The following is a 25627-nucleotide window of genomic DNA, read 5'->3' on the forward strand; positions in this document are numbered from 1 at the left end:
ACATTGTCGGGGGTAGAGTCCCCCCTTCTCTGGCCTCGTTAAAGGTTCTCGCCAGCAGCGGGGCCAACAAGTCCATATGTTTCTTGTAAAATTCCCCCGGGAACCCGTCTGGTCCCGGGGTCTTCCCTGCCTGCATGTTCCCCAGCCCTTTAGTCACCTCATCCACCTCAATTGGCGCCCCTAGACCTGCTACCTCCTGCTCCTCCACCCTCGGGAAACTTAGTTGGTCCAGAAACTGTTGCATTCCCTCTTTTCCTTCCGGGGGTTGGGACCTATATAGCCTCTCATAAAAGGTCTTAAACACCTCCTTTACCTTCCCTGCTCTCCACTCCGTAGTTCCCATTTCATCCCTAACTCCCCCAATCTCCCACCGCCGCTATCCTCTTGCGAAGTTGGTGGGCCAGCAGCCGGCTCACCTTTTCCCCATACTCATATCTCATCCCCTGTGCCTTCCTCCACTGTGCCTCTGCCTTTCCTGTGGTCAGCAGGTCAAACTCCGTCTGAAGTCTTCGCCTCTCTCTATATAGTCCTTCGTCCGGGGCCTCCGCATATCTTTTATCCACCCTCAAAATCTCCCCCACTAATCTCTCCCTTTCTTTGCCCTCTTGTTTCTCCTTGCGAGCTCTAATGGAGATCAACTTTCCCCTAACCACCGCCTTCAGTGCTTCCCATACTACCCCCACCTGGACCTCACCATCGTCATTGGCCTCCAGGTACCGCTCAATACATCCCCGCACCCTTCCACAGACCCCCTTATCCGCCAATAGTCCCACATCCAGTCGCCAGAGTGGGCGCTGCTCCCTCTCCTCTCCTAATTCTAGATCCACCCAGTGTGGGGCATGGTCTGAAACGACTATGGCCGAGTACTCCGTTCCTGCCACCTTCGAGATCAGCGCCCTGCTCAAAACAAAGAAATCTATCCGGGAGTATACCTTGTGGACATGGGAGAAAAAGGAGAACTCTTTGGCCAACGGCCTAGCAAATCTCACGGATCCACTCCCCCCATTTGCTCCATGAACCCCCAAAGCACCTTGGCCGCTGCAGGCCTTCTTCCGGTCCTGGATCTAGACCGGTCTAGCCCTGGATCCAGCACAGTATTGAAATCCCCCCCCTCATTACCAGGCTTCCCACCTCCAGGTCCGGGGTACGTCCCAGCATCCGCTTCATAAATCCCGCGTCATCCCAGTTCGGGGCATATACATTTACCAGCACGACCTCCTTTCCCTTCAATCTGCCGCTCACCATCACGTATCTACCCCCGTTATCCACCACTATATTCCTAGCCTCGAACGACACCCGTTTCCCCACCAATATCGCCACCCGCCTATTTTTTGCGTCCAACCCCGAGTGGAACACCTGTCCCACCCATTCTTTCCTTAACCTAACCTGATCCGCCACCTTCAGATGCGTCTCCTGAAGTATGACTACATCCGCCTTCAGTCTTTTTAAGTGCGCGAACACTCGGGCCCTCTTAATCTTAAATTCCCCGTCTATCATTTTGATACTATAAACCTCCCATTCCCTAATTTACACTTCTGTACAACAACCTCGTTGTCTCCCCCCCCCCCAACATCGGTCTCTCATTTCTAGTCCAGTTTCTCTTCTTGGTTGAAGGTCCATGCCTCATCCGCCGTTTCGAAGTAGTAGTGCTTGCCCTGGTGCGTGACCCACAATCGCGCCGGCTGCAGCATCCCAAATTTTATTTTCTTCCAGTGAAGCACCGCCTTGGCCCGATTAAAGCTCGCCCTCCTTCTCGCCACCTCCGCGCTCCAGTCCTGATACACTCGTATCACCGCATTCTCCCACCTACTACTCCATACCTTCTTTGGCCCAGCTCAAGACAGCCTCTCTGTCCGTGAAGCGGTGAAATCTCACCACTATCGCCCTTGGTAGTTCTCCAGCCTTTGGTTTTCTCACAAGGACCCGGTGAGCCCCTTCCACGTCCAGGGGGCCCGAGGGGGCCTCAGCTCCCATTAGCGTATGGAGCATCGTGCTCACATAAGCCCCAACGTCAGCTCCCTCCATTCCTTCAGGGAGACCTAGAATCCGGAGGTTCTTCCTCCTCGAGCTGTTCTCCAGCGCTTCGAGCCTTTCGATACACCTCTTATGTAGCGCCTCATGCGTCTCCATTTTTACCACAAGGCCCTGTATCTCATCCTCATTTTCGGCTGCCTTTGCCTTCACCCCACGGAGCTCTATCACCTGAGCCTTTTGTGTTTCTTTCAGCCCATCGATTGCCAATAACATCGGCACCAGCACCTCCTTCTTTAGTTCCTCCACACACCTTCTGAGGCATTCCTGCTGGTCCGGGCCCCATGTCGTCTGGGCTCCATCCGCCGCCATCTTGCTTCTTCCTTCTCTTCTCTGCCGCTGCTCCAGAGGATCCTTCACAATCTGGCCACTGCCACTGGTCCTTTCCATACACACCCGGGGGGACACCTTCCTTCATCACCCCACACTGGGTTTGGTCTGAAAAAATTTCCGTTGGGGCTCCCGAAAAGAGCCCAAAAGTCCGTTAGAACGGGAGCTGCCGAAACGTGCGGCTTAGCAGTGCATCGCCGCAACCGGAAGTCCTCTTAAATAATCTTTATTGTCACAAGTAGGCTTACATTAACACTGCAATGAAGTCGCCAAACTCCACGCCTGTTTGGGTACACAGAGGAGAATTCAGAATGTCCAAATTTTCTAACAGCACGTCTTTCGGGACTTGTGGGAGGAAACCGGAGCACCCGGAGGAAACCCACCCAGACACGGGGAGAACATGCAGACTCCGCACAGGCAGTGACCCAAGCCGGGGAATCGAACCTGGGACCCTGGCACTGTGAAGCAACAATGTTAACCACTGTGCTATCATGCTGCCCAATCCTTGTGAATATTTGCCCAATCATTTGGCACTCAATCTGGGTTTGACAATATTCCTGGCACCTACATATTTTTATGAATGCGAAATCTTCAGCCTGATTGCTATTGTATCAAAGATCTATTTTTAAAAAATTCATTCAGGAGATGTGGGTGTAGCTGGCTGCACCAGCATGTATTGCCCATCCTAATTGCCTTTGAACTGAATGCAGAGCCGTTTCAGCAGGTAGTTAAGAGCGAACCATAATTTGCATGCCTGTTAAAATTGAATGAAAATTGTCCCGTGGACTCACTATTTCTGTGTTGTCTTCAATCACATTTTACAGACGGGATGCAGTGAACCTCAGTAATCAGTCCTCCTTTCTCTTCACTAGTGGACAGTAAGGTGTCTTCAAATCTTAATACAACCGAGTATTGCTGGGACATTGCCTTTGTGACCAGGACAATGATTTTGAGACCAGCCACGGTGCAGACGAGGAGGGATTGGCTCCTGCAATGCTCCCCGATCCAATTCTGTTGCCATTTAATTATGGTCTGTAGTTTTATGCTTCGTGGTAATTAATCAGCTCTGCTTGGTCTGGAGTTGCTTGCCATGTTAAAATCGCATGATCCCAATTATGTCCACATCCATGCATTAAGATATGAGGCAGGATAACAAGAGTTCCAAACCATTAATAACAATAGGCTTACAGATGACTAACGTCCTTTTCATTCTCAACTTATTTCATTTGACCAATGTGAAAATAAGATGATAAAGTATTTGTGAACGTTAGACCCCTTAATTTTAAATAGGTGTGAATTGGCGGCAAAGGTTGATAATAATGTCAAAAAGATTTCAGACTTGCGAAAATTATTAAAAGATACGATTAATCCAACACATTCTCGAGAACAGGATTTCAAGCATCCGTTGCAAAGAGAGTTGGATATAAATTGGCTTGAAATGCATTTTGCTTTATGTAAAATCAAATGCCTTAATATTTCCACAGCATCTATTAAGCTTCAATCGGTCGACCCTTCTTTATATTATGTGTAAAACTCTGTTAGAGGGGTTGCTGAGTTTTGAATATAAGGAATGAACACTAGCTGGCGGGATATGATTGCCTATAGACCGTACGCTATTGGAGCAAAGAAAGAAGAGATTCGGCGAAAATCGGGAGCAAAAATGCGCGTTAACATCAAAAACTGTGACTCTATTTTCTTTGGTGTCGAGCCGCCCCTCTCCAAGATACGGACTAATAATCAGAGTCAATGATGTGATAACACAAAGGTGCGTTTAGGTGAAGACGAATAAAGGGATTTTAGATTGGCATGTTTGGTGAAGGTATTTTAAAAAAGAGAGAAAAAGAAAATCCTGGATTTAATAATGGATGGAGATGAAAGGTTGCAGCACATCACTTTCGCCTGTCTCTCGATGACGGCGGTGCTCGGCAGTAGAGGTTTTGCCTCCGCCTCTCTGACGAGTGGAGCCTCCCTTTGCTTTAAATTGGGATTGGTGAGGCTGGGCTCCGCGCAGAGAGTACGAGGCAGCCAGGAGAGAGCTCCCAGCCCCACAGTGTGTGTGTGCCTCTCTCGCACAAGAGCATGCAGCTGTCCTTGCCTCTCCTCGCCTTGTCCCTTCTGTCTGCCCTGACAGGTAAAAACGAAAGAGAGAGAAAATGTGCGCTTTCCTAGAGTTCTTAACCCTTTTTCCAACGAGGGAGCATTTTCAGCACCGCGGACAGCGCACGGGGGTCCGGCTGACTGCTCCCAGCCAGGACTGCCTCCAATTGAAACCAGAACGTGCTGGAAATGCTCCAGCAACTGTGGGCAGAGAGGCAGAGTTAACAGTTTGAGTCCAATATGATTCAAACGATGTAACATTTAAGAGAGAAGAAGTTTCGTTAGTAGTTACATTTCAGAATGATTGTTGTTTTATTGCAACGCTGCCTGAAACCCAGTCACACTGCTTCGATTATCTGGGCTCTTTGGTGAGGAGGGGAGGCACTCTGGGTTTGGTGTGGTCAGATTGGCGCGGACTTACTAGAATACTGCTGCAATTTACTGTTAAGTGTGGGAGGGGAACCGTTGTGTGAAATTGCAACGAAGGGGCGGCTGTTTGAGTTAAAACTTTCCCAGAAATCGCGTCAGCTCAGAAGCATCTCAGAGCAAAATGTTATCCCGAGTTGAAAGAGAGCAAGTGAGCAGGTCAACAAAACTGAACATTCTACTAAGACCCGCTGCCTCCCGCTTTCTAGTCTAACTGCACAATTCGGCCGGGCTACACCTTGTGCATCAATTTTTTGAGTTGAAACAGGTCGGTAATATCTTATATCTTATTTTCTTTCTGTTATTTCTTGGCAGTAGTCAGAGCACTGCCGGTGGAGAGAGAGGCACAGAAGGATGAACGGGTAGGTTTCAGTCATTCTTGTTTTATTCCCCTTTCCCCCAATTCTCTCTTTCCTGACTCAGAACAAAGTGGATATTGATCATGTTGTTTGCCTGTCCAGGTGACCAGATGCATTATCGAAGCACTTTCCAATGCCCTTGCTAAAGAGAACGTTCCACCTGTGACCTCGGAGTGCAGAGAAATCTTGAAGGGTAGGTGGATACCTTTGCATGGTCAGTCGCATCAGTCGCCCCTTCTGGGTTTTTAAGTACCCAAGCAAAATCCTTTCAGGAAACCCCGAAAAGGTGCTATACAAATGCTCGCATGCTGGGCAGGTTCGCTATTAACTGCGTTCCACACTGAAATGTTGATCAATAAGGCTGTTTGTGTGGGATGTTATTGTTACCCACTGAGGTCTGAGCAGAGAGCTGTCAGTGAACAATCCGGTCGGTGCTATTTTAAACAATAGAGAATGCCACCGTGATATATTCCTCCGACATTCTTTTTTAAAATAAATTTAGAGTACCCAATTCATTTTTTCCAATTAAGGGGCAATTTAGTGTGACCAATCCACCTACACCTTTTGGTTGTGGGGGTGAAACCCACGCAGACACGGGGAGAATGTGCAAACTCCACACAGTGACCCGGGGCTGGGATCGAACCTAGAACTTTAGTGCCGTGAGACAGCAGTGCTAACCACTGCACCATCGTGCTGCCCTTCCTCCGACATTCTAATTGTGCTTTTCTTTTTGTTTATTAATTTACAGTAGCGATCTGTTTCTAAGTCTCCCCTCTCTCAATAAGTGGCAAATGTCGCCCACGTGCAAGGGATCTTTAGCTAAACCTATTTATTTATTTATTTGGAGTTGATTCCAAGTCCCAGCATCTTCCCAGTGCCTGCTCTGAGGATATCCGCCTGTTTGCGTTAAGACTAGTTTCAATGAACAGCAGCAACATTCACATTTGCTGTTGGGTCCACATTTCTGCCAGGGTCACTGTTTCCTTTGAAGCAGCGAATGGAGCCAGTCTTCACTCAGGATTTCTACCTCCAGATTTCTATGACCATTCCAATTTCAGGTCTGTATGCAAGTGGGACATGAGTTGAGGGTGCGATGAGTGAAAATTTGCTCTCACCCCCCCCCCCCCCCCCCCCCCAGCAAACTTTCAAAATTTCCAAATTTCTCTCTAAGGAAGAACTGGCATCTTCCATAGGTTGCTGGTAGTTTCTGGTCAATTAAATGCTGGTATGGGAAATGGGAGAATTGGAGGCCCCTGAAATCCTCCTCATTGGCTCTTCAATATTGCTTTTGAATGAAATGCAGCATTTAATAAGGATGTTTTTAAGATTAACAGTGAATGTGAAGGACCTTATATATTGCTGGTACTCTAGCTATGTAAATATCTGCATTTCGATAGCGACTGTCACACCTGAGGATGTTCCAAAACAATGCATGTGGCACAGTGGTTAGCGCTGCTGTCTCACAGTGCCAGGGACCCTGGTTCAATTCCGGCCTTGTGTGACTGTGTGGAGTTTGCTCGTTCCCACCATGTCCGCGTGGGTTTCCTCCGTGTGCCTTCCACAGTCCAAAGATGTACAGGTAGGTGGATTGGCCATGCTAAATTGCCCCCTCGTGTCTAAAGGTTAGGTGGGGTTACGGGGACAGGGTGGGGAGTGGGCCTAGGTCGGGTGTTCTTTCAGAGGGTTGGTGCAGACTCGATGAGCTGAATGGCCTCCTTCTGCACTGAAGGAATTCTATGAATTGAGATGTATTCACTGTTGCAATGTAGGAAACACAACAGTTAATTTGAGCACAGCAAGCTCCCACAAACAGCACCGATATAATGATGAGTTGATCTGTTTTACTGATGGTGACTGAGGTACAAATATTAATCAGGATAATATGTTGGGCCTCCTAAGCTAATCTAATAAGAAGTGTCAAAAATGGGCTTGACTTTCAGACTGTGAAGAGCATAATTGAGAACTCACACCCATAGTTACTGAGGGGCCCTAATTCCTGATATAGAATCCTTAAATGTTTATTCCATCTTATTTCAGGCGGGAAACATGAAGTAGCAGGAAAGAAAAATGAGGGAGAAAACCAACATTATGTAGAGGACAGACATCTTGAAGAATCTGAAAAGCATCATTTTGGAGAGAAGGGAAGCCAAGAAGCATTGGAGAGGCATGAGGGAAAGTATTATGAGGGAGACGAGCAAAATAAAGATGAAAATGAGGAAGAGCAGCATTACAAACAGACCCATGATGAAGAACGAAGCAATGAGAATAACAGTGAAGAGGACAACAGGAGTAAAGAAGTAAAAAGCAATCACCATGTCAGAGGGCACAGAGACCACAATTCCAACAAGGAATATCTCAACTATGAAGAAAGAAGATATGCAGCTGAGAGAAGAGAGGGAGATGAAGAAGAACAACCTAGGAAATGGAGACACAGTGAGGAAGATAGTGGGCTAGCGGATAACAGCTCACAAAAGTCGGACAATTCTGAAAATACAAGCAATGGATTGCATCTGAAATGGCCTCATAGATATGACAAAACAAATGAAGAGTCTTCGGAGGAAGATAAAGCCATTGGGTTACATGGACACTCAAGAGAAAGAACACATTCTGAAGAAATGTACAGTGACCGAGGGATGGATGGGTCTGATGGCGCTCTCAATAATCAAGCCAAAGTAAATGGTATTTATGAGCATAAGAAATCTAACTCTGAAGAGTCAGAAGAGGAAGGTAGTGAAGAAAGGGAGAAACATCTTAATGGTCGCATACATTACTACAAAAGAAACAGCCACAGTCATTCTGAGGAGGATAGGAGGAACCCCCAACAATATAAGAAGAACACTGGCAAGTCTGATGAATCTAGCGAAGGATTGGAGCACATAAATAGCATTCGTAGCTACCATAAGAGAAATAACATCCAGGAAGCATATGAAAAAGGTAAACATTATTATAAGGATGAAGTAAATGGATACCTGGGGAGTGACTCAGAAGAATCAGAGGAAGATAAACAACACCATGACAAAAGGACCCTTAGTGAAGAAAAGTCATACTATGGTGAAGAAAAGAAATGGCACAATATAGAAGAGGAGAAGAGACATCATAACAGGAACACAAGACATCACAGTGAAGAGGAAGAAGTGGAGGAGGAAAATAAATATCACAGCGAGGAAAAGAGACATTTAAATGAAGAAGATAAGAGGCATAATCACAATGAAATGTGGCACCAAACCGAGGAAGATGCAGAAGACAAGAACATCAATAATGAAGAAGGTGATGAAGAAGAGAGAAATACAAAGCACTTTCCAAAAATGCAGCGGGTTTGGTGGCACAGAATGGAGGACAGAAGCCCAGGCAGTGAAGAGGAAACAAGGTATAGTAAGGAAAGCCATATCTACCCAGAATATGAAGAAAACAATGACATTTGGGAAAAGAGACATTATGAGAAACAACGTGAGGAAGAAGATGGGGGGCAGGAAGAGGAGGTTAATGAAGGACATGCTTTAAGACAAAGCTTTGCGGATGATTTCCCAGAGAAAAGGATGTATGATAGAATGGAGAAGCTGGCACACTACCTGAAGTCCAAGAAAAAATCATTGGAAATTCCAGAACTTTATGATTTTGAAGAAGAAGATGAAAAGCCACATCATGAAGATGAAAAAAGGAACATGAGCCATACAACATTGACTGAAGAAGAGGTAAGCCAATTGATTTTCTGTTTGTTGATAGGGGGAAAACACTTTACTGATTTACATTTCTTACTTTGGATGAATTAGTGAGTAAGGTTAGAGGGGAAAAGTATTCATTTTCTTTTTTAAAAAATCCAATTAAGGGGTAATTTTAGCATGTCCAATCCACCTACCCTGCACATCTTTAGGTTGCGGGGGCAAGACCAGGGCATGGGGAGAATATGCTAACTCCACACGGACAACGACCTGGAGCTGGTATCCAACCTAGGTCCTTGGTGCCGTGAGGCAGCAGTGCTAACCACTACACCACCCTGCCACCCTAAGTATTCGTTTTCACTTTACAATATGGTCATTTGATCTAAAGTAATCTGATGGACGCTAAAATGATTGTCGTCACAAAAAATAACCATGACTATTCTTAAAAAGTAGCATCCAACAACTATCTTCAGCTATATTTTGTTATCAAGATTCGTAACTACTTAATGTGATGCACTCCTGACAACTGTTTCATAAGCACCGATATTATAGCTCTTAGAACTTCAGTAACGTTTGGGAATTACGTTTGGGAATTAATATTAACGTTATGTATGTACTGACTTGAACATTTTCTGTGGTACAATATATTTGATATAATATATAACGTTCAAAGCAAAATGTTTGTGTCAGTAGTTTTCTATAAACAGATATTTTGAAAGCTCAAGATATGGAAAAAGTTGAAAATGATTTCAAGACATTTGCTTCAAATAATGTCTGTTTACAATTCTGATGTTGTCAAGCTAAGTGCAATTTCTGATTATTTTAATTGAATATTTGTTTATTTCTCTTTTAAGGAGTTATTGTTTGCATGTTACTTTGTGAATATTCCTCAAAACATTATTTTAATCACTATTAGGAAGATCATATTGAGTTATTAATAATGTTAAAGATTGAAATTTTGAATTAATTTCCACTTCTTGAATCATCATTAGGTGTTTTGACTGAGGAGGTATCTTAACATTATATCCTGTAAAAACTTAGGCAACCCTATATCCTATGCCGCTGAGGACCCAGGTTTGATCCTGGCCCTCGTTACTGCCCGTGTGGAGTTTGCATGTTCTCTCCATGTCTGCATGGGTCTCATCCCCACAACCCAAAGATGTACATGTTAGGTGGATTGGCCATGCTAAATTACCCCTTAATTGGAAAAACATAATTGGATACTCTAAATTTATAAACAAAAAGAATAAGAATACTCTGGAAGTGTGTGGGAAAATGCCCTTGGAATTAACTGCCACCTTAGTTAGAATTAATTTTAATCAGTATGCTGACAACATTCTTAACTGTTATTTGAATTAAACAAATTAAATAATTCAGATGACCAACATTATTATGCTCATGGAAAATAATATAGATATATAATACTATCATATTTCCTGACTTGGAAATATATCGCCTTTCCTTCACTATCGCTGGGTGAAAATCCTGGAACTCCCTCCCTAACAGCACTCTGGGTGTACCTACGCTACATGGGCTGCTGCTGTGGTTCAAGAAGGCAGCTCACTACCATCTTCCCAAGGACATTTAAGGATGGACTACATATGCTGGCCTTGCCAGCGAAGCCCATATCCCATGAAGTAATAAAAAAATATATAAACAGTGGGTGTAAAAGTTTGAAAGATGTGAATTACATGATAATACAATAGAATCATAGAATCCCTAAAGTGCAGAAGATGGCCATTCGGCCCATCGAGTCTGCACGGGTCCTTTGAAAGAGCACCCTAATTAAGCTAAAGCCCACGCCTCCACCCTATCCTCGTAACTCAGTAACCCCACCTATCCTTTTTTGGACACTAAGGGGCAATTTAGCCAGGACAATCCACCTAACCTGCACATCTTTGGACTGTGGGTGTAAACCAGAGCACCCGGAGGAAACCCACGCAGACACGGGGAGAAAGTGCATACTCCGCACAGACAGTCACCGGAGGCCGGAATTGAACCTGAGTCCATGGTCTGTGAAGCACTGCGCAGTATTCTTGGATAAAAAACCCACTTAAAATAGATGAAGAATATGGGTGGTAAATTTGGATAGCATCAGTCGGCAATGAAACAGACTGCAGGAATATATCCATCACAGAACAGGTAGGCGTGAGGCACACTCAATATTTGACCTCAGGCAATATGTTCCACGGCAGCTCTCCAAAAAAAGTGGATTTAACTTATGGTGAATACAAAAGCAAAATACTGTGGTTGCTGAAATTCTGAAATAAAAACAGAATATTGGTGCGAGTGCAGGTCCAGTGCGGAATGTGCACACTCACATCACCTGCCATATTAAAGGCTTAGGACTCCATTTTATGGCTGTAAAATGGGCACCACCTTTTATTTTGATTCATGGAATGTGGACAGTGCTGACTGGGCCTGCATTTATTGTCCTTGAACTGAGTGGCTTGATATGCCATTTCAAAGTAAATCACATTGCTGCGGATTTGGAGTCACATGTAGGCCAGGCCAGGTGAAGATGCAGATTTCCTTCCCTTAAGGAGCAGTAGTGAACCAGATGGATTTTTACGACAATTGTTTCGAGGTTATCATTAGACTTTTTATTCCAGATTTTTATTGAATTCAAATTTCACCATCTACTCTGGTGCCTGAGTCTGGACTATTAGTCCAGTGACAATACCACTACGCCATGGCCTCCCCTCACATGTCTAGGCCATTATCGTGTGTGGAGAACCTGCAAATGCACAACAGTTCACAAAGCAGAACATAAAGGTTGACTGGTGAGGAAACATAATAACTTGAAGAGAACCTTTATTCAAAAAAATGAGGGCGAGTTTTTCTTCTTCCTTTATGCTGCTTTTAAATCATGAATAATATTTTAAAAGTAACTGTGCAGAGTGAGGATCTTTCTGCTTAGGGACAAAAAACAAGGTGAATACTGTTTAAACTGCATGTTTTAGTAACGGGTTAAATCAGGATAGCAAAGCCTGCAGGGTGGGGCTGATTTCCGGTACTTTCCTTGCTCATACCCATGGGTTATTTGAGGAATATTATACAAGCAAGATTTAATGATCAAACTATATCACTAATTAGTTAAGTCAAAGTTTTAACCTGCTTGATTGCAAGATACTAAAATATAGGTAACCAACAGGCCAATGCCTCTAGAAGCATGGTTTACAGGTAAAGGTAAAGTCGGCATAGTCCCAGACAATCATAGGTTGCTTTCCCCTTTGAGGAGGAGAGCTGACTGGTGGTGGCTTTAACCTGAGGGTCACCACACTTCAAGCGAGGGGCAAGGTTGAGAAGGCGGGCTTTAAGTAGTGGTGGTATGATCCCATTGATGCACTGATGGAGAATGGTCAATTTGCACTTAAAACTTCATAGGATCCCTATAGTGCAGAAGGAGGCCATTTGGCCCATTGAGTCTCTGAAAGAGCACCCCACTCAAGCCCATCCCCCCACTCTTTCCCAATAACTCTTGAACCTAACCTACACATCTTTAGACAGTAAGAGGCAATTTAGCATGGCCAATCCACTTAACCTGCACATCTTTGGACTATGGGAGGGAACCGGTGCACCCGGAGGAAACCCACGCAGACATGGGGAGAATGTGAAACTCCACACAGGCAATCACCTGGTGATAGAACTGGTTTAGCTCAGGGGGCTAGACAGCTGGTTTGTAATGCAGAACAAGACCAGCAGCGCGAGTTCAATTCGCATATCGGACTCCCCGAACAGGCGCCGGAATATGGCGACTAGGGGCTTTCCATAGTAACTAGGCGTTGGTTTAGCACAGTGCTATATAGCTCGGTTTTAAAGCAGACCAAGGCAGGCCAGCAGCAAGGTTCGATTCCCGTACCAGCCTCCCCGAACAGGCACCGGAATGTGGTGACTAGGGGCTTTTCACAGTAACTTCATTTGAAGCCTACTTGTGACAATAAGTGATTTTCATTTAATTTCATTTAATTTCACCCAAGGCCAGAATTGGTGCTGTGAGGCGGCAGTGCTATCCTGTGCCACCTTTTTCACATCTTACAGAGCTCAGCTTGTACCATTATTCCTTTAGTGGAAATTATAGCTGGGGATAATTCATTCTTATATACTCAGACACTTTCCAGGAGAAAGAAATCTGCTTGATCAGTGACTCATCTACTGACCTATACACCAACCTCTGCACTATTCACTGGAGGATATGATGCAGTAACTCACCAAGACTTCATTGACGGCACCTCCCAAACCTGTGACCGAAACCATCAAGGACTAGAGCAGCAGGAGCTGTGGAGCACCTCCACCTGCAAATTCACACAACCTGCTGACTAGGGCATACGTTATCACTCTGACATTGCCACTGGGTCGAAAGTTGGGAACTGCCTGACTAACAGCTGAGACATCTGCAGCAGTTGAAAAAGAAGGGAGCCCATTGTGAACTTCTCAAGGAGAACCAGGGATAGGCACTAAGCATCCCTCACCTACGAATGAATTTGAAAAAAAAACACAATTGCTAGATATAGCAATCATCCTCTGAATCTAGCAATCAGTAGTTTACTCATGCTTTGAGGTAAAAGCATGAATTGTATGTTAGTGGAAAGATCTGGAATGTAAAGAGAGAATAGTTGTATATATAAATTTTTCGTCAAGTGAAAGACTGAGCGCCTCAGGAGTGAAATGCAAGTGACTAAATATACAGCGATCATTCCTAATTAGATTTAAAATTGTTTCATCTGCGCTGACCTATTTATATCGTAGAATGCTAATAACATCGACAGCAGCATTGAATTATGAGACTGAGACTGGGCAGATTTTGGTGAGAAAATGTGGGCTATGTGGCAGACAGGAGTCAAGGCTTGGCAGGGGGTGAGAAGTCTGCAGAATGAGCAGTTTGACAACCAGCTGCTATGAAAATAGCAAAAGGGGTCACATATAGTTGTAGAATGGCTCCCACCTTCAGTGAGACTCATCCTTGCCCATTTAACCTCTGGGATATTTTGCGCTGCAAATTGCTGGAAGTTTGAGCCTCAGTGAACAAGCCAAGGAACTGCACCTCCTTAACCAATCAGATCAAACACTTATGAAATGGACAATAAGGTGTTGCCAGAATGGATAAATTCAATGTCAAATCTAGTAGAGAAAGAGAAATAAAGAGACGGAAAGAAGGATTAGATGGAGAGAGAGATAAAGAGACAGAAAGAAAGTGAAAATAATAAAATATTAATTTAGAACCTCAACAGTAAGTTGAACATGAATGAGACTATGCAGTTGCATTAATTAATTAGCAGTTCTAGAGAAGTTGACTTGTAGTAATTAAGACCTATTATGCGGTTAAAAGTGTACGTAGATGTGAACTGACTTACCTTTACTTTTAGTGATGAATTTAGTCTGTATCTACTGTGCAGGTGAAGGAACAATGCATTTGAAGGAAAAGTCAGAAGGGCGGATGTGTTATTGCAAAGTTAATGGTAGACTGGTGCATCTAGGGCAGCAACCTCTTAATTTCCATGTTCAATCATACATCTGCCCTCGCTTGAAGTTGCTGTGCCATTTACTTATGCATGAATAATGATGAATGCTATGTGCCTCATCATTATATTGACAGCAATTTTTGGGCCATGATTAGAGAGTTTTTGGGGCCGGTTGTGGCAGGTAAAGTGGGGATGATAGCAGCAGCCTCGTGGAAACATAACCAATTGGAAATACTTGAGACTGAGAACAATTAATAAAACTCGAAACACAAACAGAAAGCTGAAACATCAGCCTGCATGGAACCAATCATAAACCTTGGACATAACCTCCAAATCCTTATCTCTGTTTAGTTTTACCATGTGAATATCTTCCTTGAAGTCACCACTAGTTCAATGGAGGTGGTCAGATAAATGAAGCATTTTCACCATTAGGTTTCACTTGAATTTTATTATTGAGCTTTGTTAACTTCTTAAAAATAAATTTATGGTATGCAATTCTTTTTTTCCCCCATTATGGGCAATTTAGCGTGGCCAATCCACCTAGTCTACACATCTTTGGGTTGTAGGGGTGAGACCCATGCAGACATGGGGTGAATGTGCAAACTCCACACGGACAGCGAACCAGAGCCGGGATCAAACCTGGGACCTCGGGCTGTGAGACAGCTGTGCTAACCACTGCGCCACCGTGCCGCCCCAAGCTTTGGTGACTTTTAGAGCAACTCATTGATCTGTGTCGGTGCAGGAAATCTGGGGCTTACCATGTGGAATGCAGCAAGTCCCCGGTAATTAAAAAGGGAGGGGAATTAATCCCAGGAAGGGGACATGGAAGGTTTGGCATTTGGGGTTGAATTTTGGGGCCAAGAAATGTTTCCCAAAAATCATTTACGAGGTTTTTCTTAAACTCCTTTGGAGTGGCTTGGAATGGTCTCTTTCAGGACCACTGGTTAGGTCCCTTTCTGCAGTGTGTGCTTGGCGCATTAGGGTTTCAAAATTGTTTTGGGATCTTATTGATATCAGAGGTAAGTGATTTCTCTCTCTTTGACTTTCTCTTAGCTGTGTAGTGTAGTTCAAATTTAACTTCAGGTTTAAGTCATGGCAGGAGAGCTCAGACCCGTGTCATGCTCCTCTTGTGAGATGTGGCAAGTCTGGGACCCTTCTGGTGTCCCTGACTCCTTCATCTGCAAGAAGTGTGTCCAACTGCAGCTCCTGTTAGACCGCTTGACGGCTCTGGAGCTGCGGATGGACTCACTTTGGAGCATCCGCGATGCTGAGGAAGTTGTGGATAGCACATTCAGTGAGTTGGTCACACCGCAGATTAAAATTACTGAAGCAGATAGGGAATGGGTGACCAACAGACAGAAGAAGAGTAGGAAGGCAGTGCAGGGATCCCCTGCGGTCGTCTCCCTCCAAAACAGATTTACCGTTTTGGAAACTGTTGGGGGAGATGGCTCACCAGGGGAAGGTGGCAGCAGCCAGGTTCATGGCACCGTGGCTGGCTCTGCTGCACAGAAGGGCGGGAAAAAGAGTGGCAGAGCTATAGTGATAGGGGATTCAATTGTAAGGGGAATAGACAGGCGTTTCTGCGGAGGCAAACGAGAATCCAGGTTGGTATGTTGCCTCCCTGGTGCAAGGGTCAAGGATGTCTCGGAGCGGCTGCAGGGCATTCTGGAGGGGGAGGGTGAACAACCAGCTGTCGTGGTGCATATAGGCACCAACGATATAGGTAAAAAACGGGATGAGGTCCTACAAGCTGAATTTAGGGAGTTAGGAGTTAAACTAAAAAGTAGGACCTCAAAGGTAGTAATCTCAGGATTGCTACCAGTGCCACGTGATAGTCAGAGTAGGAATGACAGGATAGCTAGGATGAATACGTGGCTTGAAAGATGGTGCAAGAGGGAGGGTTTCAAATTCCTGGGACATTGGGACCGGTTCTGGGGGAGGTGGGACCTGTACAAATTGGACGGTCTGCATCTGGGTGGGACCGGAACCAATGTTCTCGGGGGTGTGTTTGCTAGTGCAGTTGGGGAGGGTTTAAACTAATGTGGCAGGGGGATGGGAACCGATGTAGGAAGTCAGTGGGGACAGAAACAAAAGGCAGGAAGGGAGAGTGTGTAAAGCATGACCAGAGAAAGCAGGGCAGAGAGCAAGGAAAATCTACATTAAACGGCATTTATTTCAATGCAAGGGGCCTGACGGGCAAAGCGGATGAACTCAGGGCATGGACGGGCACATGGGACTGGGATATTATAGCTATGACTGAAACATGGCTAAGGGAGGGGCAGGACTGGCAGCTCAATGTTCCGGGGTACAGATGCTATAGAAAGGATAGAACAGGAGGTACGAGAGGAGGGGGAGTGGCGTTTTTGATTAGGGAGAACATCACGGCAGTACTTAGAGGGGATATATCCGAGGGTTCGCCCACTGAGTCTATATGGGTGGAACTGAAAAATAAGAAGGGAGAGATCATCTTGGTAGGACTACTACAGGCCCCCAAATAGTCAGCGGGAAATTGAGGAGCAAATATGTAAGGAGATTACAGATAGCTGCAAGAATAATAGGGTGGTAGTAGTAGGGGACTTTAACTTTCCCAACATTGACTGGGACAGCCATAGCATTAGGGGCTTGGATAGAGGGAAATTTGTTGAGTGTATTCAGGAGGAATTTCTCATTCAGTATGTGGATGGACCGACTAGAGAGGGGGCAAAACGTGACCTCGTCTTGGGAAATAAGGAAGGGCAAGTGACAGAAGTGCTAGTGAGGGATCACTTTGGGACAAGTGACCATAACTCCATTAGTTTTAAGATAGCTATGGAGAATGATAGGTCTGGCCCAAGAGTTAAAATTTTTAATTGGGGCAAGGCCAATTTTGATTGTATCAGACAGGAACTTGCAGAGGTAGATTGGGGGAGACTGTTGGCAGGCAAAGGGACGTCTGGTAAATGGGAGGCTTTTAAAAATGTGTTAACCAGGGTGCAGGGTAAGCACATTCCCTTTAGAGTGAAGGGCAAGGCTGGTAGAAGTAGGGAACCCTGGATAACTCGAGATATTGAGACTCTGGTCAAAAAGAAGAAGGAGGCATATGACGTACATAAGCAACTGGGATCAAGTGGATCCCTTGAAGAGTATAGAGATTGTCAAAATAGAGTTAAGAGGGAAATCAGGAGGGCAAAAAGGGGACATGAAATTGCTTTGGCAAATAATGCAAGGGAGAATCCAAAGAGATGCTACAGATACATAAAGGGGAAAAGAGTAACTAGGGACAGAGTAGGGCCTCTTAAGGATCAACAAGGACATCTATGTGCAGAGCCACAAGAGTTGAGTGAGATCCTGAATGAATATTTCTCATCGGTATTCATGGTGGAGAAAGGCATGGATGTTAGGAAACTAAGGGAAATAAATAGTGATGTCTTGAGAAGTGTGCATATTACAGAGGAGGAGGTGCTGGAAGTCTTAAAGCGCATCAAGGTAGATAAATCCCCGGGACCTGATGAAATGTATCCCAGGATGTTGTGGGAGGCTAGGGAGGAAATTGCGGGTCCCCTAACCGAGATATTTGAATCATCGGCAGCCACAGGTGAGGTGCCTGAAGATTGGAGAGTGGCGAATGTTGTGCCCTTGTTTAAGAAGGGCAGCAGGGAAAAGCCTGGGAACTACAGACCGGTGAGCCTAACGTCTGTAGTAGGTAAGTTGCTAGAAGGTATTCTGAGAGACAGGATCTACAAGCATTTAGAGAGGCAAGGACTGATTCGGGGCAGTCAGCATGGCTTTGTGCGTGGAAAATCATGTCTCACAAACTTGATTGAGTTTTTTGAGGGGTGACCAAGAAGGTAGATGAGGGCAGTGCAGTAGACGCTGTCTACATGGACTTTAGCAAAGCCTTTGACAAGGTACCGCATGGTAGGTTTTGCAGAAGATTAAAGCTCACGGGATCCAGGGTGAGGTTGCCAATTGGATTCAAAATTGGCTGGACGACAGAAGGCAGAGGGTGGTTGTAGAGGGTTGTTTTTCAAACTGGAGGCCTGTGACCAGTGGTGTGCCTCAGGGATCGGTGCTGGGTCCACTGTTACTTGTGATTTATATTAATGATTTGGATGAGAATTTAGGAGGCATGGTTAGTAAGTTTGCAGATGACACCAAGATTGGTGGCACAGTGGATAGTGAAGAAGGTTATCTAGGATTGCAACGGGATCTTGATCAATTAGGCCAGTGGGCCGACGAATGGCAGATGGAGTTTAATTTAGATAAATGTGAGGTGATGCATTTTGGCAGATCGAATCAGGCCAGGACCTACTCAGTTAATGGTATGGCGTTGGGGAGAGTTATAGAACAAAGATTCTAGGAGTACAGGTTCATAGCTCCTTGAAGGTGGAGTTGCAGGTGGACAGGGTGGTGAAGAAGGCATTCGGCATGCTTGGTTTCATTGGTCAGAACATTGAATACAGGAGTTGGGACGTCTTGTTGAAGTTGTACAAGACATTGGTACGGACACACTTGGAATACTGTGTGCAGTTCTGGTCACCCTATTATAGAAAGGATATTATTAAACCAGAAAGAGTGCAGAAAAGATTTACTAGGATGTTGCCGGGACTTGAGGCTGGATAGACTGGGACTTTTTTCCCTGGAGCGTAGGAGGCTTAGGGGTGATCTTATAGAGGTCTATAAAATAATGAGGGGCATAGATAAGGTAGATAGTCAACATCTTTTCCCAAAGGTAGGGGAGTCTAAAACTAGAGGGCATAGGTTTAAGGTGAGAGCGGAGAGATTCAGAAGGGCCCAGAGGGGCAATTTCTTCACTCAGAGGGTAGTGAGTGTCTGGAATGGGCTGCCAGAGGTAGTAGTAGAGGCGGGTACAATTGTGTCTTTTAAAAAGCATTTAGATAGTTACATGGGTAAGATGGGTATAGAGGGTTATGGGCCAAGTGCGGGCAACTGGGACTAGCTTAATGGTAAAAACTGGGCGGCATGGACTGGTTGGGCCGAAGGGCCTGTTTCCATGCTGTAAACGTCTATGATTCTATGATTCTAGAGGATGTCTATTTGCAGGAACTAATAACAGGTCCTGTCTATTTCCAGTGGGCACCGAGGCTGCTCTTTCATGAGTTCTTCAAAATTACAGTAATCCAGTGCCACCATCTTAATTACAAAACCTTGCATAAATATAGCACCTTCTATTGTGTTTTTCAGGAGTGTTCTGAACAAAGAGAGTATTATGGAGTCTCTAAGAGGAGAGAGAGAGAGGCAGGATTTGGAGAGTGCGTTCCACAGATTGAGAACTAGACAGCTAATGGTTTGCTGCCCATGGTGGAGCAATGTAAATTGGGGGGGGGGGGGGGGGGGGGGGGGGGGGGGCAGGGGACACGCAAGAGGCCAGATTTGGAGAAGTGTGGAGATCCCCGACGGTCGTAGGGCTGGAAGAGATTACAGAGATAGGGGGGAAAGTTCCTGTCCTGCTCCCAACTGGTGGAGGCTGAGGAAGAAAATCAACCCTCTCGATGTATCGAATGCCATGGGACGACAAATGGGCAACATAAAGCATAACAAAATACCACAGTTTCCACAGAATGGGAAAGGTCAAGGAATTTGATCCCCAAGCTAATGGCACAAATTGCAGAATATCATCTAAAGAAACTAACTTAGTCACTGCAAATCAGTGGCTTTGCAATTGGCCCTTAGATTCAAAATTACCCACATTGTCATAAAACAGAATCCTCTGACTCATCATGTTCACCACCACGGGAGACTTCCCAGTGTATTAAAGAAATGAAATCATCCTTCATAACACTGAAGAAGGCTGACATGCTCATTATGACTGGGGAAACTGAGGTTGTAATTTTGAAAATGTGTTCAATGGCTCTGCAGTTTTCAGAGTGAAAGTGGCCCTTGTCCCCGAGGACCATAGGCTGTGCTCCCGCTTTGAGAGTGTACTGGTGATGATTTAACCTAAGGGTCACCACACCTCAGGCAAGGGGAGGAAGGCGGGGATAACCTTAGCCGATACAGGAATTGAACCCACACTGTTGGCGTCGCTCTGTATCACAAACCAGCCATCCAGCCAACTGAATTAACCGACCCACTGTTTTCAGAGTAAACTCCAATTTGTGACAATTGTTACATGATTTGAGAATTCATCATTATTTTCCAATGTGAATGCTACTAACAAATCTAGAACCCCCAAAAATTAAAAGACAGAATAAATTATGGGGAGTGTGCAGGGTGGTGTGGGTTGGACAGATAAAATACATAACAAAATATTGACTGTGATATTTCAGCCGGGTCTATGTGTTATCAATTTATCAGGATTGGCTTATATAAGCTCAAATAGTGTTAACTATACTTTATAATTTACAGAGATAAAATTTATCTTTTGAGATTTGTAGGGAACAGTTGCTGAAATCCAAGGAATTGAATATAAGTTTAATTGGTAATTGTTCTGTCTTAATGCAAAGCTTTGGATATTATATCCTTTAGAAATTGGATTAAATGCTGTTTTCCATTCCTTACTGGCTATAGACAATGAAGTCCTTAAAACTGCACCTGAGATGTAAATCATGCCAGTAAATGCAGTGCCCATAGTCAGTTAATGATTACAGGGTTTGGTTGTACACAAGATAGTGATGGAGCTTGGAGACTTCAGAAACTCATTCCACACCTCCACCTTATGGCCCAAACCTGCAACTTTATTTTGGTACAGCAAAATTAAATAAGAAACATTGACATAGCATTTAACATTGGTGAGCAGCAGGAAATGCAACTTGTGGATATGATGTGTATACAATTTGCAGTAACTTTTTCAGTAAGATACAGGTACTAAAGAGAGAGAATCACTGAAACTGGGAGATGTGCAGCGATTTAAAACATGAATTTTATCCAGGGGGCCCAGTGGGTGAATGTAGCTTCAGCTGGTGGCTGAAGGTGTCCTTTCATTGCAGGTTGGAAGGAAGCTGAGTAAAACACAATCCCAAGTGAGCTCCTTCTGCTCGGAGTTCTCCAGCACAAAACTACATACAATTCATGACATAAAACGGTTGTTATCCTCAACCCAGAGGGCTGGTACGAAAAATGGAACCATCGTACTGGTGTCATCTGAAGCTAAAGGCACATTGCAGGGAGTGGATAGGAGGAACTTTTGCCTCTTAACTGGCTTACGCATATTATGTCTCTTTCTTCAGGTACTATACCCTGAAATGGTATTGGCAACCATGGACCTCTGTGTTGGTCCACGGTTGCACGTGGCAAGATACTGCAGTGTTTTGCCGTTGCCTTCTGCAGATGACTGACTAGGAAACTCTCCTGCTTTTACCTGCCATATAGGCATTGGAAGGATGATAATCAACCTGTTTGGCCATGTTATGAACATACCTGCTATGGCCATCAAGTCTCACGATGTGGCTCGAACCCCGGGGCTTCTGGCTCTGTGCAAGGGATGCTACCCAATAGCATCACACAAGACCTCACTCCACACAAATACTAGAGCTGGGAATTATGATGCTGATAGTCATTTTCATTGAATAAAATCTCATCCTTTCTTTCACTTCCTGTCCCCAAAAATGATTGTACATGATGAAAAGGATTTTCTAAAGGACAACACGCATTGGATGGGGCAGGAGGTGAAGTTAGAAGTTACTTTGCTGAAGTAAAATAGAGGCGACCTCGATCGCACAAGGACAAAGGTTTAGCTTCATTAACTATTTTTGAAGTTTAGTGTTGAGATTCAGAGGATGCCAATGAAAGAGTGACAAAAGAACCAATGGCGACCTGTAGAGAAAAATCTTTATTCAGTGAGTGGTTAGGATGTGGAATAGTGTGGTGCAGGCAGATCCAACCATGGCTTTCACAAGGGAGTTGGATAATTATCTGCTGAGAGAAATTTTGCATGGCTACATGGAAAGAGCAGGAGAGTGGGATGAACTGAGTTGCAATTGCAGAGAACCAGACACAATGGGCCAAATGGCCTCCTTCTAGGTTGTAGCCATTCTATGATTTTATTATGGAACACAGAATTGAATGTAGCATTGCCATCTAAGTAGGATCAATTGTTACATTGTACTTAAAAGTTCTATTTAAATGATCAACTAATTATTTTGCAGTAAGGTCTAATGGTGATGTTACTGGGCTGGTATTCCAGATTCCCAGTCTAATAATCCATAAGCATACTTGTTTAAATCCTGGCATGAGAGTTTTAAAAATCTGGAAATAAAAAGCTACAATCTGTAAAAGTGACCCGGAAACGGTTGGGTTGTCATTCAAAACCTAACTGGAGGGAAACCTGCCATCCTTATCCATTCCAGCTTACTTGTGACTCCAGCTCCACATCAGTGAGGTTGACTGTTGCCTGCATTTTGAAACAGCCTTGCTGTAAAATGTCACTACAAAAAACCCCACCTGGACTGTAGCATTTCAAGAAGGGCAACTATGGGACTCCAATAAATGCCAGCCATGCTCATACCACTCAAATTTTGAGAATGAAAAAAGGGCTGCAAAAGGCATGTATATCTCAGATCCCCATCAAAGGATATGCTTGAGAATGAAGCCCTATTTTCAGATAATTATTTATAGTTCTTGGTTACCTGGTTGGCGAGAGTTGAAGAATATATTTGGGGAATACACGCGGAGTATAAATTAGTTAGTAACTGCTAGGCTCCTTAAAGCATGAAGGATGTGCCTCCTTCCTATCTCTTAACCTTGATAAACATCAGTTTTTTTGAAGGATGAGAAGAAGTTGTCATTTTAACAATACTTAATGATAGATGTACTTTATTTTTTGACTAATCAAATCGAACAAGGGGCATCGTAATATTCTGACCCCATTTCACTTATACTCTAATCTCTTCTCAAAGCAGAAAGCCTCAGCTTCTCTAGCCTATCCACGTAACTGAAATCCTTCATCCATGAAACCATTCTTGTGAATCTTTTCTGCACCATCTCTAACATCTTCACACCCTTCCTAAAGTGTGGTGTCCCAAACGAGACACAAGACTCCAGTTGACGGCAAACTAGTGTTTTAACCAGGTTTATCATAACTTCCTTGCTTTTGTACTCTGTGCTTCTATTTATAAAACCCAGGATCCTGTGTTTTAGTAACTGCTTTTACAATCTTCCCTGCAACCTTCCACGATTTTTACACAAATACCCCTTATAGAATTGTATCCGTTATTTTATATTGTCTCTCTCGAAGTTCATCCTACCAAAATGAATCACTTCACAACAATAAATTTAATCTGTCCACCTGTTCCCCCAGCCTGTCAATGTCGTCTTAAGGTTTATCACTGTCCTTCTCACAGTTCACAATACTTCCATGTTCTGTATCATCTGCAAAGTTTGAAATTGTGTGCTTTATACCCATGTCTAGGTCATTAATATGTGTTAGGAAAAGCAGTGGTCCTAACACTGACCCCAGAGAACCCCACTGTATAATTCCATCTGGTCTGAACAATATATCACCACTATCTGTATCCTGTCACTTAGCCAATTTTGTTTTCAGGTTTTGACCGTCCCTTTTATTCCATGAGCTCCAACTTTGTTGACAAATCTATTTAAGATGCTTCATCAAACGCCTTTCAGATGGTCTTGAACTCATCAACCCTTTCTGTTACAGCAACAAAAAAACTAAAGCAAGTTAGTTAAAACACGAACAAATCTGGGCTGGCTCTCCACAATTAATTAACATTTGTTCAAATGGCAATTAATTTTGTCCCAAATTATAATTTCTAAAAGTTTTTCTCACACTGATATTAAACTGACTGGCCTATAGTTATTGAGTTTATCCTTGCACTCTCTGTTGAACAAGATGGTAACATTTGCAATTCTCCCGTTCTCTGGGAAAATCTGTGTCTAACCTGTGTCAGCTGAGAAGGTTCTCTGCAATTGCAACTCAGTTCATCCCACTCTCCTGCTCCTTCCATGTAGCCATGCAAAATTTCTCTCAAATTATCCAACTCCCTTATTGGAGTTATGACACAGGATTATGGCCAGTGCCTCAATTTTCCTTACTTCCTTCAATATCCTCGGAGAAATAAGGACCTGAATTTTACACTCATCAACTGGTGTTTTTTTTCCAGGTGTCTAACCCCCCCCCACGCCCTCAACACCCTAATCACCCACTTAGCACTTCCCCAGGGACTTTCCTTTCCCTCCTCATCCTGGGACCCCAAAGGTTTACCTTTTCATCCAGTCCCAGGACTTAGGCACTGTCATCTTCATGCATTTCCTCTTCAGTCCTTTGTAACTCCTTGTTGCTACAGGGATTGGAGATCTGGCAGCCAATCTGATGGGACAGCAGCTCTAAGCCACAACTTCCATCAGAGGGCCAAAACTCCTACCTGCAGCCAACTGATGCTTTATCGCAAGAAATGGTTGCATGTCAAATGGATTCAGCAGGGATGTGTTCCCCGCTGACTCTTCCAGATGGCGGGAAGGGAAACCCCACCATCCAAATATCCTGGCCAAACTTGCCAGTCCAGGTCTGGAATCTTTTATCGGAACTGGTAACTCGTTTTTCTCTCTCTCCGCAGATACTGCCAGACCTGCTGAGTATTTCCAGCATTTTCTGTATTATTAGAAAGGGCTGGTTTAGCACAGGGCTAAAGAGCTGGCTTTGAAAGCAGGCCAGCAGCACGGTTCAATTCCCGTACTAGCCTCCCCAAACAGGCTCCAGAATGTGGTGACTAGGGGCTTTTCACAGTAACTTCATTGAAGCCTACTTGTGACAATAAGCGATTTTCATTTCATTTCAGAATGTCATTTTGGCTGTACTGCGTTTGGTCAAGTCTTTGTTAGCATACAATTGAATAGCGGCAAGACAAATAATGATTTGTTTTCCATTATCCCAAAGGAGAAGGAACTGGAGAATCTGGCAGCAATGGACTTGGAATTGGAGAAAATGGCAGAGAAGCTACATGGGAATCAGAGAGTTTAGTACAATACTGCCAGCAAAGTCTGTTTGCATCACCCTACACCAAACTTATTTAAAAAAAAATAGAAAGATACATATATATCATTGTACAATACAGTTTTAAAAAATTGCTGTGAAAATGCTGCTTGCAGAGTATCTCAAGAGTGCTGTGTTTCAAATGGTGATGTTTGTTATGTACTTCTATATTGCTAAACATGATGCAGATTTAAAAGCATGAAAAATTAAAGTTTGGGATTAGATCCATGAAAATGTCAGATCTTGTCATCTCCACATACTCCTTTCACATTATTATTGTGCTGCAGTTCAGCCTGTGATTTGCTAAAAATAAAAATCCAGGTGTATTGAGACCAA

At 44.1% G+C, this 25627-nt stretch overlaps 1 protein-coding gene across 1 annotated transcript; it reads left to right on the plus strand.

The window, feature by feature from the left end:
- The first annotated feature begins 4325 nt into the window (after positions 1 to 4325).
- On the plus strand, positions 4326 to 25627 carry chgb (chromogranin B). Its single transcript, XM_072505988.1, has 5 exons — positions 4326 to 4492; positions 5200 to 5246; positions 5346 to 5436; positions 7281 to 8935; positions 25196 to 25627. Exons 1-5 carry the CDS (start codon positions 4441 to 4443, stop codon positions 25277 to 25279), a joined length of 1929 nt encoding a protein of 642 aa, XP_072362089.1. The 5' UTR covers positions 4326 to 4440; the 3' UTR covers positions 25280 to 25627.

This window comes from Scyliorhinus torazame, chromosome 1 (assembly GCF_047496885.1).
Source record: "Scyliorhinus torazame isolate Kashiwa2021f chromosome 1, sScyTor2.1, whole genome shotgun sequence".
NCBI lineage: Eukaryota > Metazoa > Chordata > Chondrichthyes > Carcharhiniformes > Scyliorhinidae > Scyliorhinus > Scyliorhinus torazame.